This window comes from Rhipicephalus sanguineus, chromosome 4 (assembly GCF_013339695.2).
Source record: "Rhipicephalus sanguineus isolate Rsan-2018 chromosome 4, BIME_Rsan_1.4, whole genome shotgun sequence".
Taxonomy (NCBI): Eukaryota; Metazoa; Arthropoda; class Arachnida; order Ixodida; family Ixodidae; genus Rhipicephalus; species Rhipicephalus sanguineus.
Window position 1 is genome coordinate 3,417,924 of NC_051179.1, and position 12,919 is coordinate 3,430,842.

At 47.6% G+C, this 12,919-nt stretch overlaps 1 protein-coding gene across 1 annotated transcript in view; it reads right to left on the minus strand.

The window, feature by feature from the left end:
* LOC119389299 (uncharacterized) overlaps positions 1 to 12,919 on the minus strand; it is a 168,761-nt gene that overhangs the window by 30,241 nt on the left and 125,601 nt on the right. The window contains exon 3 of the mRNA XM_037656509.2: positions 3,304 to 4,437. Coding sequence (XP_037512437.1) covers positions 3,304 to 4,437 — 1,134 coding nt within the window. The remainder of the gene's footprint in view (positions 1 to 3,303; positions 4,438 to 12,919) is intronic.

Consider the following 12,919-nt stretch of genomic DNA (forward strand, 5'->3'; position numbering starts at 1 on the left):
AGCCGCCGCCCTGGCTCTCTCTACCAAGGCCTGTTGGGCCCGAAGGCCTGAGCAGCCGAGCAGGGTTGCCTCCCAGTCCTCTCGTGTAAGGTTCGGGTGAGGACATATAGTTTCGTACAATAACCTAGAGAGGAAACCGGCGCTGCTATCGTTCAACCACCATGGGAATAATGGCAAGTACAGGCTTCGAATTGGATTTCGTTGGCTAGCGAACTGTCTACGGATGTTTTTCTACAGTTTCAGTTTCGTCCTTTGCGCGGCGTGCGCAGTAGGGTGCGTTGCAAAGCACTCAAGCAGCCGCTTTGTTGTTCAAAGAGGCTGAAGACCGCTAGGTTTCTTGGTTTGCTGCCACGTTGCAGCTTTACAGGTTGTATTTGACAGTTTTAACAAAGCGTCGTGCACTCACCGCTGTTCATAGATGTAGCGCCCCATGCCAGTGCAGGAAATTGCATAGAGTTCACGGTTTGTGATAAGCGCTACTTGTCAAAACTCTTTTAAATCAACTGCAAAACGACGGCGAAGCTAAGTAGAGGCACCATCACGCTCCCCTGACTTCAATTCACAACAAAACAAGAGATGCGTTGGGGACAAACCACTTGGACAGACGCACCTGGCATCGCAGCAGATGATACGTTAAGTGTGTCTCACTGACTACGGTAATGTTATTTCCATAAATAGGTAATGCATATTTTCAAGGGAAAGACAAGCGCGTTTGTTTTAGGTGTTGTCAAGAAAATAATTCATTATACTGTCACGCCACATCTGGGACACAATTGCAGAGTAATGCATACCCTGGTGGTTGAATTTGTTCAGGTTTCAGTTTCATCTCAAGGTCACGCAAACTTTTTACAATAAGCTTTACGTACAAAAGAATGAAGCAAGTTTTAGTTGAAAATAACTTCATATCGCTTTGTTTTACACTCGGCAAACAAGCATCGCGAATCTCAAGAACCTAATCCATTCGAAGCGAATCTGAAGCCTGTACTTCTCATCATTCCCATGGTGGTTGAATCGCCGCTGAAGGAGCCCGCGTAGACACTAGCTACAGATTCCCCTTTAAGTATTGTTGTAAGAAACTTTATGGGTGAGGAGTAAGGGCTGCGTTGTTTTTACAGGCCCACACCATGTGGTAGGTGTCCGCCACAGGATGCGAGCGTTAAACGAAAACTCTGCTCGGCGAAGTGGAGCACGGGAAACACGTGCGAGAAAGAGAGAGAGAGAACCCCCCCCCCCCATATCCACGAAGTGAATGATGTTAGAGGAGCTTCCTCGGAGATAATCGAGTAAACCGTGAATGCTCCCTACAATTCCTCTACTGTCACATAAAGACGTGACACGGCCTTTCTTCTTCGTTCATGTTATTAGTATCGCCCCGCCACGGTGGTCTAGTGGCTATGGCGCTCGGCTGCTGACCCGAAGGTCGCGGGATCGAATCCCGGCCGCGGCGGCTGCATTTTCGATGGAGGCGAAAATGTTTGAGGCCCGTGTACTTAGATTTAGGTGCACGTTGAAGAACCCCAGGTGGTCGAAATTTCCGGAGCCCTCCACTACGGCGTCTCTCATAATCATATGGTGGTTTTGGGACGTTAAACCCCAGGTATTATTATTATTATTATTATTATTATCATGTTATTAGTATCGAAGCGCACTGACTAACGACTGTCGAAAGATAGAGGAAGCGCGCAGTTGTGGCCCTCTAGCGGTCTCCTATCAAAGTAGAGCACGCGCCGGAGTGGAACGAGCGCCGCATGCTACAGTTTGCTATGCTATATGTGGTTTTGCCTGCGTTAATATCATCATCAAGGCGCTCGAAGAACAAGAGGAAGAAGACCTCTTTCGCGAGAGCGTGCGCTGAGATGGTTATACTTTACCTGTGTTACGCCAAGCTAGCGGGAGCTGGGAACTAGCGGCTACTACGGCGATGGACAAGCCCCGAGCATAAGGTGCAAGCTCCTAAAAAATTCACCGACGATTATGATACTACCTAATGGGAATTCTGAGCGCAGTTTCCTGTTGGGGCAAGGCCAACTACGTTTGAAATTTTGGCTTTCTGCAAGGTATCCACTACGCCTTATATCATAATTTTATATGCGAAGCAGCTTTTGCGCTGGGCTGTGCCCGTAGTTTCATTGGCGACCGTCCCACCTTGCATAGCTATGTGAAGCGCGCTTGCGCCAAGGAGAAGTCTTCTTCAACTTGTTCTTCGACCGCCTTGATGATACGTGCAGAGCACTTTAGGGGCCCGGGCTGCCGTATGATGTCCTAGCTTGGCGTAATGCAGACAAAACCATGTGTGCTGGCACGCACTAGCGCGTTCGGGCCTGTCTAAGGGGCTGGGTAAGACGCTGTGACCTCTCCCCCTTACACTCTCTCAGCAATCACGTGATGGCGTCGGGGAACGAGATTCTGCAGACGCGCGATGAACCTGCGTGGCGTGCTCCAACAAGATTTCGGGACGAGTGACAGCAACAGCAACTACAGTGAATTCATGGTGTGCTCCACTTGCAAGGACGCGTTAACATCGGGCAAGGTGCCCGTGATGAACAGAACTTTAAGTCGACTCATGCGCTACTTCGCATCCCCATATGGTTCCCTTTAGTGGGAGATGGTATGGTATGGTATGGAAAAACTTTATTTAGGTCCGTCGGGGCGTGAACTAGCACGTAGCGGGCCGCTCCCACGTCGGGACAGATAGGGAGATGGTGTAATTTTTTTTCAAGTAGGACAGCACCCACTACGTCATTGTCTTTCTGCGAATAAGCGAGGTATTCACTACACATCTGTAAGGCATTATGTGTGCACTTTGTTGATGGTGCATGTGGCTGATGACGATAAAGAATTATGGCTGAGCACTTTACAGTGGGTGGGAAGCATTAAACCACACACTGGTTGCACAATTAGCATTGCGTGATAAATGGTTGTTGTTTACTCTTCTACCACGCGAGATAGAAATAAAGGAAATGCTGACATAAAAAGACAGAAAGATAGAGAAAGACATGGAAAGAGAGAGGAAGAGATAGAAACGGACCCTAAAACGGGATAGGAAAAACAGAGGGCAAGACAGGAAGAGAAACAAAGAGAGAAAGATGGAAAGAACGAGGAAGCAATAAATACAGAGAGAAAGAAAGAAACATAAGGAGGACATACAAGAAACAGAGAGGCCACCAAGCTCCGCTCTTCCTTCAGGCTTGGCACCACTAGTGCGAAGCTGCCACATTTCATTTATCGATATCAGGACCCGAGGGCACGCTTTCGATGTCAACACTTGTAGGAAAAACAGAGCAAGCGATGTGAGCAGCTTACCGATGAGAAGTGGCCTGAATAGTGCCAAGACGCCGCATATGCAGGTGGCGACACTGAGATTGACAGAGAGTCCCCGAAGTCCGAAGCTCCTGGTGAGGAAAATGGGGAGCAGGAAGATTCTCGAACCGTGACTGATGCCGATGCCCAGAGTCAAGAGGAGCAGGTACAGGTAGCTCTTGATGTAGCACATGAACTCGTAGCAGACGCCCTGGAGAACGTACGCTAGGGCCACTACGAACTCCAGGTAGACTGATCCTCTGTCGGCAATGAGACCTGTCACCACACGGGAGAGCATGTCCCCGATGCAGAAAGACGTCATGAAAAAAACCGAGTCCTTTGCACCAATGCCGCAGTCGTTTGAAAAGTCGATTATGGTTAGTAAGAACACACCGAGGCCGAACTGCACGAGAAACTGCGAGAGCGTCAGGTGCCAGAAGGAGATGGTGAGGAAGGTCTTTGCAATCTTCCAGAACTTGTGCCTCTTGTCGCCCTCGTCGTCATCGGCCTGCTTGAGCTGGAAATGGCCGCCACGCGTGGGCTCCAGGGGCTTGCAGAGCGTGTACCCGGTCGGGATGGTCACCAACGGGTCGGGCGTGCGTATGAGCAGCTGATGTGCCACCTGTCCCTGACTTTCGGCGACGGGCGCAATGCGCACGGGCATCATTTCAATCTGCGTCTGGCTGTCCGAGGTGGAGATGCCGCCGCCCTCGCTGAAGAAATAGCGCACCGAGCCCGACAGGTGGCGAGAGGCCTCCAGGTGTCCCTCTTCGTCGGACGAGTCGCTGTTGTCCTCGCTGAAGTGCGTGATCCAACTGGCCAGACCCTTGTTGGCCACGTTGGCGCGCGTGAATATGCTCTTGCGGCGTTTGGAATAGTCCACCGGGTTGACGATGAGCCAGCTCGGCGAGCGCACCAGCAGGCCGAACGCCATCGAGTTCAAGATGCTCGCGCCCAAGAGCAGGAAGCTCCAGTGCAGGTCGTAGTGGCTCATCCAGTACTCGTACAGCGGCGGGAATATGACGCAGTTAAGGCTAGAGATGGCCGACACCACGCCAGCCGCCGTGCCGCGCCTCCTGATGAAGTGCTGGTTGATGCACACCTGCGTCATCAACACGGCTCCGCAGGTGGCTGCGCCTGCACGGTAAGGAATCAACTTGTATTCACTGTAGCCAGGACTCGGAAGAACTCGTTGCCGAACCTTGAAGAAAAATTTGGATGCCTAACCACCACCACAAGAAAGTCGAAACACAGGAAAAGATCGTCCCTCACAACTGATTTTATTCGTGGAGAACAGCAGAAAATATATGCTCTAGCCCGGAAAATAATTGAAGCTTTTCGAATAAAAAACGCGAATTGTGTATAAGTGACATGTCTGTGGTTTTGCGCACGCCTGAGTTCGGATTTTGCACTTCACTCGCCCTCGTCTTTGATGTTTAGGTGAGGCAGTGCTGCTTGTGCGGCGTCTATATTTTTCTGCTGATCTCGTGCCAAAAAAATCAGCTGCGAAATTTTCCTGTTCTTGAGCGGCCCGCTGCGCGGTAATCGCGCGTACCGAAGGACTAAAATAAAGTTGTTCATCCATCCATCCATCCTCTTTCTCTTGGTGGTGCTTGGGTGCGTAAACTTTTCCTTAAATAATGCAGTCACACTGGGAAAATTTTGGGGGGGACATGGGGGGTGTGTTATAACATTTCAATTTTATGCATGCATCCAAACATCTAACTTTTTTCTTAGTTTAAATATGACACTCTTAAGGCCCAAATTCTGTTTAAATCTGTGATTTAAAAGGTGCCCTTTTTAGGTACACTTCGCAGCACTTTCGCGCGATATATACCCGCTGTCATTGCGTTGGCAAATAATCGAGCGTCGTTTATGTAGACCAGCCTAAGCGAGTGAATGAAAGTCTATGCAATAAGGAAAACGAGGTACAAATTTAGAGGCTTATTCGCTGAAGCTCACATCGCTTCAGCAGCATTCTAGTGGTACGGGAATTTTATAGTGATACCGTGTTGCTGCGTGACACGTTTACTGGCAAGAAAGTTCCCACAATGGGCCTTTTTCAGGTCTCAACAGCGCCTCTAGTGGTGATCGCTGAAATCGAAACTGGGGGTCCATAGCCTCCGAAGTTGACCGCTGCGTGCCGGTAGACATTCTCGGAGGCCTAGTATTTTTCGAAAAAATTTGCAAATCTTCCACTCTAGGTGGCACTCAGTTCGCTCCTGTCGCTACTCTGTGACCCTCAAAAAAACATGGCGCGCGTGTCGTTTTCCCGATTTTCCTATCCAGCAATCCACCTCGAATGTTAGTTCCATCTGGATACAATAGGTGCCACAATCGGCATGCAAGCTTTATATATTTTTTAAAAATAAATCTTACTACCACTTACGAGTACGGTAGCTTTATGTACGAGAGCTCGTCGAGTTACTTAAGCATCATTCGAGGAACTCTGTTCAATCATGTGAGCAAATCATTTACAAATTATCACTTTATTACTGTATGCATAGAAATCTAATTATAGAATGCAATGTAGGAAATTGAAACCTCGCAACTTTAACCATGCAAATGTGTGTCCATATTTCCTCGTGACATGTTTAGAGCTCCATCTATTTAATCGGTAGAGTATAATCTATTCCAAATGATACAATTTTCTTAGTTCCAAGACACACTCATAGATCCAACTCTTTTGCAAACGGTGATATAAAAGTGTACGTACATCGTAAGCAGCATTTTAAATGTGAAGCATTTCTTAGCTAACCATAAGCACTTTGAGCGTTTCTATCTATCTATCTATCTATCTATCTATCTATCTATCTGTCTGTCTGTCTGTCTGTCTATCTATCTATCTATCTATCTATCTATCTATCTATCTATCTATCTATCTATCTATCTATCTATCTATCTATCTATCTATCTATCTATCTATCTATCTATCTATCTATCTATCTATCTATCTATCTATCTATCTATCTATCTATCTATCTATCTATCTATCTATCTATCTATCTATCTATCTATCTATCTATCTATCTATCTATCTATCTATCTATCTATCTATCTATCTATCTATCTATCTATCTATCTATCTATCTATCTATCTATCTATCTATCTATCTATCTATCTATCTATCTATCTATCTATCTATCTATCTATCTATCTATCTATCTATCTATCTATCTATCTATCTATCTATACGCCTACGTCTGGGTGCTCTCGTGAGCGCTTCCTTGACTTGGTGTAGATCATCATTGGCATGGGAGGATAAGAGGATTTGACGAATATGACTGTCTGGTCATGACGTGAATAACGTGCAAATCTTGTCGCGTACGTCGTCAAAGGACAGATTTAGTTGAGCGTCCGCAACAACGTACGGACGCAGCCTGCCATAGGAAATGGCTAAATGGCTGGCAGGCTGCGTCCGTACGTTGCTGCGGACGCCCAACTAAATCTGTCTAAACCTTTTCCTCCAGACACGTATGGCACACACACGTTTACCACGGGCTGCGGTGTACGAGTATGTGCCACAAGTGATTGACCGTTAATATCTACACAGGAACGGTGAGAACAGACATTGGTAAGTTAAATCCGACGGCGTTAAGGAAAAAACGGTATCGGCGGCGTTGACTCGACTAAGGAAAAGATTAAATATTAGGATCGCAGCAGAAATCAAACCCAAGTCTTCTGCATGGCAGTCAGGTATTCTACCACTGAGCCACGCCAGGTGTAGAGACTGCTTTAGAAAAACAGCCTATGCAGGTGTAACGTCGGTGCAACGTAAGTTGTGGTTGCAGTGCTGTCCATCTTATTTTATAAATAAGATATAAACATTGCATATTTACTACTATGATACAGGCGTCATATGGTTAACGTTAACGTCAACTGTGGTTCCAGTGTTGGCTCCGCTTTTATAGCAGTATAATAAACATTACATTCGTATTCCTATGATTCAGCAAGCTAAATTCAAGCGTCGCTCGACTCTGGATGAATACGCTGACGAAAGTTACGTGTTATTTTAGTATCATCGCACCGTAAAGTGCCCTTCTTTTCGACAATACTGACGTATGTCTTAACCTGAGTGGTGACGTTACGTCAGCCCATAAGTTACCCTTTAAACACCAGAGTTGTCGGCGTGGCTGGTAAGCACACGATGTGCGCACTACTACACTTACAAAAACACGTCGATCCACGTCGTTACGCTTAGCTCAATGCCAAAAAAAAAAAATGCATCGTAAAACCCGCTGACGGCTTCTCATGATACCGATTCCCTCAGGGCGTGGGATCCGCCGAATTTTTTCTTGCGTGCTGTACTTCTCGTCGTTGGAAAAACCTCGCCCTCCAAATTGGCCCACTTACGGTTGCACACGCAGATAAAGAAGAGTAGGGTTCCGTCTAGTAGACTTACACGAACTGTCTCATAGACAAAGTAATCAAGCTTACTTATATTCTGGTGTTCCACTCTGCAGCGCAAGACTGCGTAATTTTTTCTACTTACCAACTAATTTTGTGCCCCCTTCTTCCAGAATTTCCATCAGAAAGAAAGTGTACATGCATCACGCTTTCGTACTGGAAAGCGGTACATATTCGCAAAAAAAAAGAGAAAGAAAGCAAACAATGTACACAGGAACACATAGAGCGTTGATGTTCGAAGCGAGCGGCCGGACAAGAAAAGTATGCGGTGCTTTATTGACAGTAGACTAATGGTAATGGCTTTTAACAAAGTCAGTATTCACAAAGGACGGTGGTTGCATCCCCAACAACTTTGTGTTTCTGTATTAATGTACAGTGGCACTGCTAGAACGAATACAAAGGACGAGATGAAGAGAGGACATGTGCTGTGTCCTGTTTTCATCTCGTCCTCTGTATTCGTTCCAGCGCTGCCGTTTTACGTCAGTATGAACCCAAACCAACTCGCCCACTTATCTGTCATTCTGCAATAGAGCACTGCACGGGCTTGATTTTTCGACCTGGGCCCTCTTTCTGAAGCCCGCGCCCAGCCCGGGCCCGTGGCTCCAAGCCCGTGCCCGGCCCGGGCCCGGGCGTACATGACTGAACCCAACCCGAGATCGGCCCGGGCCCGTGGTTTCAATCCCAGGCCCGGCCCGGACCCGGGCGTTCATTACTGAACTTATCCAGGACGCACATGTTTATGACCAGGCCCGGCCCGGGCCCGCTAGAGGATATTAGAAAGTTGATGATGATTATTAATGATGCCTTGCGCTTTGTAGCGGGTGATCGGACCGAAAATCCGGTGTGTACATGCATCGAAATTTTGCTCTGCCCGCGGCGGTGGCTCAGCGGTGAAGCTGTGTGGCTGTTAAAGGGGCCCTCTAACACTCTTCAACCCCCCATTTTTTACTCGTGGATTGCGTAGACTGAAGTACGGACGAACTAGTGCAGCAAGAACGGCAGCGATAGCGGCACGCAGTACGAAGTTATTCAATTTAGAAAATTCAAAATACAAGAAAAAAAATGCCTGCCCTCAACTCGATTTTCGCGGGGTCACGTGACCACATTTCACTCTCTGCTGTGACGTCGGATGGCGCTCCAATGAAATGGGCTGAAAGCTCTTACGTAGGGGAAGCTCGCACACCATTGTTGCTTCTCCTTTCCAACGTATTGTTGACGTCGTTGCCATAGTAACAAACGTGGTTCCTCCTGACTTGTCAGAACTTGAGCGGGCGCTACTGCTTCGTAGCGAGGCTGGGGAGGCTTTGTCTGCTGTTCCTTACAACGACATTCCATGTCATTCCCTCTTCTCATTCTGAGAAGGGAATTTGTGGAGCGGCATGGGCGGTTAAACACGGTCGCCCCTACGCGGGTTGTTCGGTGAGCAGCCCGACGAGTTACAAGTGTGCAGCGACAACAATTCAACGAAGAGGATTACTTGCACCGTTTCAACAACAATCATGAGCCTACCGCACATGCGGAAAGAGGCAGCTCGCAAACGTACAGACGCAGAAAGAAGGAAGAGGGGCAAGCGTTTCATATGGACATCCGACCGGCGCAGGCAAAAAAAAAAAAAAGAAGAAAGCCAGAGCAACCAGAGGCGAAATGACAACCGGCGCCTCTGTCGTACTTATAGTGATATTTTTTGTTGCGACGGCGGCTATTTGGAGTTCATTGAAAAAGCACAGAAAAGAAAAACGAAACACAATAGTAATCTCAACTTTGATGCAACGCCGTTATTACTTCTAACGTTACATTTATCCAATCATAGGCCAGTGCCCATCTTCGTCATTTCCGCCCGCAATAGTTCTGGCAAGCGCCACTACGCGCTGATGCGGTCAGCAGCGATGTAGCGACTTCAACGCGTGATTAAAATACTAAATAATTTGATATCGGTGCTTAAACTTATGCTAAAATTATCCCCAGCCATCAGTCTACGCAACCCGCAAAGAAAAATGGGGGGTTGAATAGTGTTGGAGGGCCCCTTTAAGTCCTAGGACGCGGGTGCGATTCCCGCGGCCATGGCGGCCGCATTTTGATGGGGGCGAAATGCAAAAACACCCGTGTTCTTTAGGTGCACGTTAAAGAACTCCAGATGGTCGAAATCAATCCGGTCCCCACTACGGCGTGCCTCGTAATAATATCGTGGTTTTGGCACGTAATACCAAGGAATATAAATCAAATGTACCGTATGTGTCAACCTCAAATAAAAGACCGAAATCCTTATTCCTCCCATGCGAACAACCGTGATCTGGCCCTGTTATTTTTACGCTGGTGCACATGTATTTACTTTGATCGTACGACTTTTTCCCATCAGGTCATCTAGCATACGAATATATATATATATATATATATATATATATATATATATATATATATATATATATATATATATATATATATATATATATATATATATATATATATATATATACTGGTGAATTCATGAGCATACAGCATAAAATAAACGCACCAGTATAGATGTATATCTATACTGGTGAAAAAAAATAGAACTTCAACTGTTTTGCCTTTTTCTTTGCTTAGCTTTACTAAGAGCCAGCTCTTTACACGGTCACTTCAGCTTGGCACAGAATGGCTTAGACCATGCAGTGCATAACGTTCGCGTGTGCTCGAAGGCCCGACTTAGGCCTTTTAATGAGCCGGCCCGAGTGCGGCCCGGCCCGCAGCCTCAAGCCGGGCCCGGCCCAGGCCCGCGGCTTCAAGGCCGGTCCCGGCCCGGGCCCGCCGGAAAACGCTTCGGACGGCCCGGGCCCGTGCAGTTCTCTATTCTGCAATACTCTGTATCGCTTCCTGCTGCATCTGATATGGCGATCTCTCAGTGTTCATTTGCTTCTGATATCAAAAAGGTAATCGGGACCCGATGATTTACCAAACACGTTTTTCAAGCTTTATGTGGAATGGTGTACTAGGGACCACTTTTGCATGTAGTATGTGTTAAAGGGACACTAAAGGCAAATATTAAGTCGACGTTGATTGCTGAAATAGCGGTCCAGAAATCTCGTAGTGCTACTTTTATGCCAAGGAAGTGCTTATTTTGAAATAAATTCATGTTGCAGTGGTCTGCATCGCGTTAGCGCACTTCACATCACCCACCTGAAATCAGTCTTTCACACGTCACTGCTGCCGTGCCCAAAGTTGCCCGCCTTTACTGCGCGGCGGCGTGCACTGGCGGCGTGCACCATTCGGGCATCCGGCAACATCACAATTAAGCATGCAGCATTTTGTCGAACTTTTTGTCAGTGCGACTTTCACGAGTGCGCAAAACACAGGCGGCCGTACGCGATACCGAAACTACCACTGAGACGCGACGGCGTGGGCGAAGCAGGGCGCCGGGCTAAGCGCAGTTCGGCGAAAACGACACCTTTGAACCACGCGCGCCGTTCCCCATGGCAACGCCAAAGAGGTTCTTTTTTCCATGAAACAAACAGAAGCGAACAAACCGCATTTTATTACGTCTCTTGATGCCCGGAAGGTTCTTTTTTTTATTGCTGGTAGTTTGATTACTAGTGATTAATTGTAGGCACACTCTCATACGTCATCGGGATCATTTTGAATATGTGCCGCTCGTGGCGCTCATCGTGTGATACATTTAGCTTAATTTGTCGGTAAGTAGGGCACTGCTGTAGATAATATTGCCGTCTTAGACGTTGTCATACATTGAGCTTTCACTCTGGCATAAATTGTTATTTGCCCTTAGTGATCCTATAAGGTGGTAGGCCTATAAGGTGGTGGGATGGTGGATCCTGAAAACGATGTCCAAGTGTGTTTCGACTCGCTAGTCAAGAACACCACAGTGAGTTTAGGAGATGGCGCCAAAGTACAGTGTAGAGAAGAGAGGGTATTTGTGAGCTCCCAGGCACGTCAGCGAGGTTCAAGTGAGTGTATCGCAACGGTGGATCTTGCAAGCGGTGTCCCAGGATATTTCGTCCCGCTAGGCAAGAACACCAGCGTAAGTTCAGGAAGTGGCGCGAACGAACAGAGTAGAGAGTACAATGCAGTTGTGGACAGCTCCCAGGCATGTGAGCTAGGTTGTTCGGAAGAAAACAGCTGCATTGTTCCCAGATGCATTAAGCTGTCCGCCAGTCTGGAGAGCGAAGAGTATGATGATTTGTAAGTAAATCATTTAGACTGCGCGGGTGAGACAGCTAGCGAAAGCAGTGAAAGTGCTGATGAGCAAGAGATGCGAGCGGGAGGCTGTTAAATGAGCCCCAAGAAGAGGCGTAGACGGAAGAGACGCCGTCGAGCCAGGAACGTGGAAAAAGGGACAACGAGCTTGAAGAAAGGCTCTGAACGTTTTAGCATAGCAAGCAGAACGTGGCGTTTGTCATCGGCATGAAAGTTTTGCATGCGTCCGAGCCGCCGGACGAAAAGAAAAAAGTCTCGGCGCAAGGGCGAAGCAATGAATGCGATAGCAAGAAAAGCGGCCCGTGATGGACGCGCTGCTACGCTGCAAAAACATCTCCCCTCGGCAGCAACTACCGCGCGAGCAAACAGCGGTAGGGCAAGGTTCTCCCTGGGCAAATATTAGAAGAAGCGAGCGAGCGAGCTGGCCGACGACTTTTAAATGCGCCCGTTGCGCTCCTCGCGCCATCTCCCTATTAATGAAGAAGCTTATAAGCGCCTGCCGTCCCTTAGTCCTGCCAGCGGTAAAAGGTGTGTATAACGCTCGCCGTTAGCTACTTGAAGGATCTGCGCTTGGTGAAGTAGTGGTTAGCGCCACACGCGGCGGAGAGAGACGTCGGTGGTTCGATTCCGCGCTTCGGAAGCATTTTTCTGAATAATTTTTCTTTGGGACTTTTATATATATATATATATATATATATATATATATATATATATATATATATATATATATATACGGTGCATGACGGCGGTGACGGCGACGGCAAAAACCAGCCGAGACTGTCCATATAATTGCTATCACAATAAAAATATTGGACCATCTTCCCGAAGGGAACCCTGATGGTATGCGAGGCAGCAGCGTCGCGCACGGGTGGCGTCACGGGTTGAACGGCGCTAACGCGGGTGCTGCGGCGAGCGCTGAAGATTCGTTTGAAGCGAAACTCGGTGTAGCGTTTACTGGTATAAACATTTGTTTGAAACGCAGACACGGGAGGCGAGCGGCCGTTGGAGCCGGCAGCTGCGGGCGCT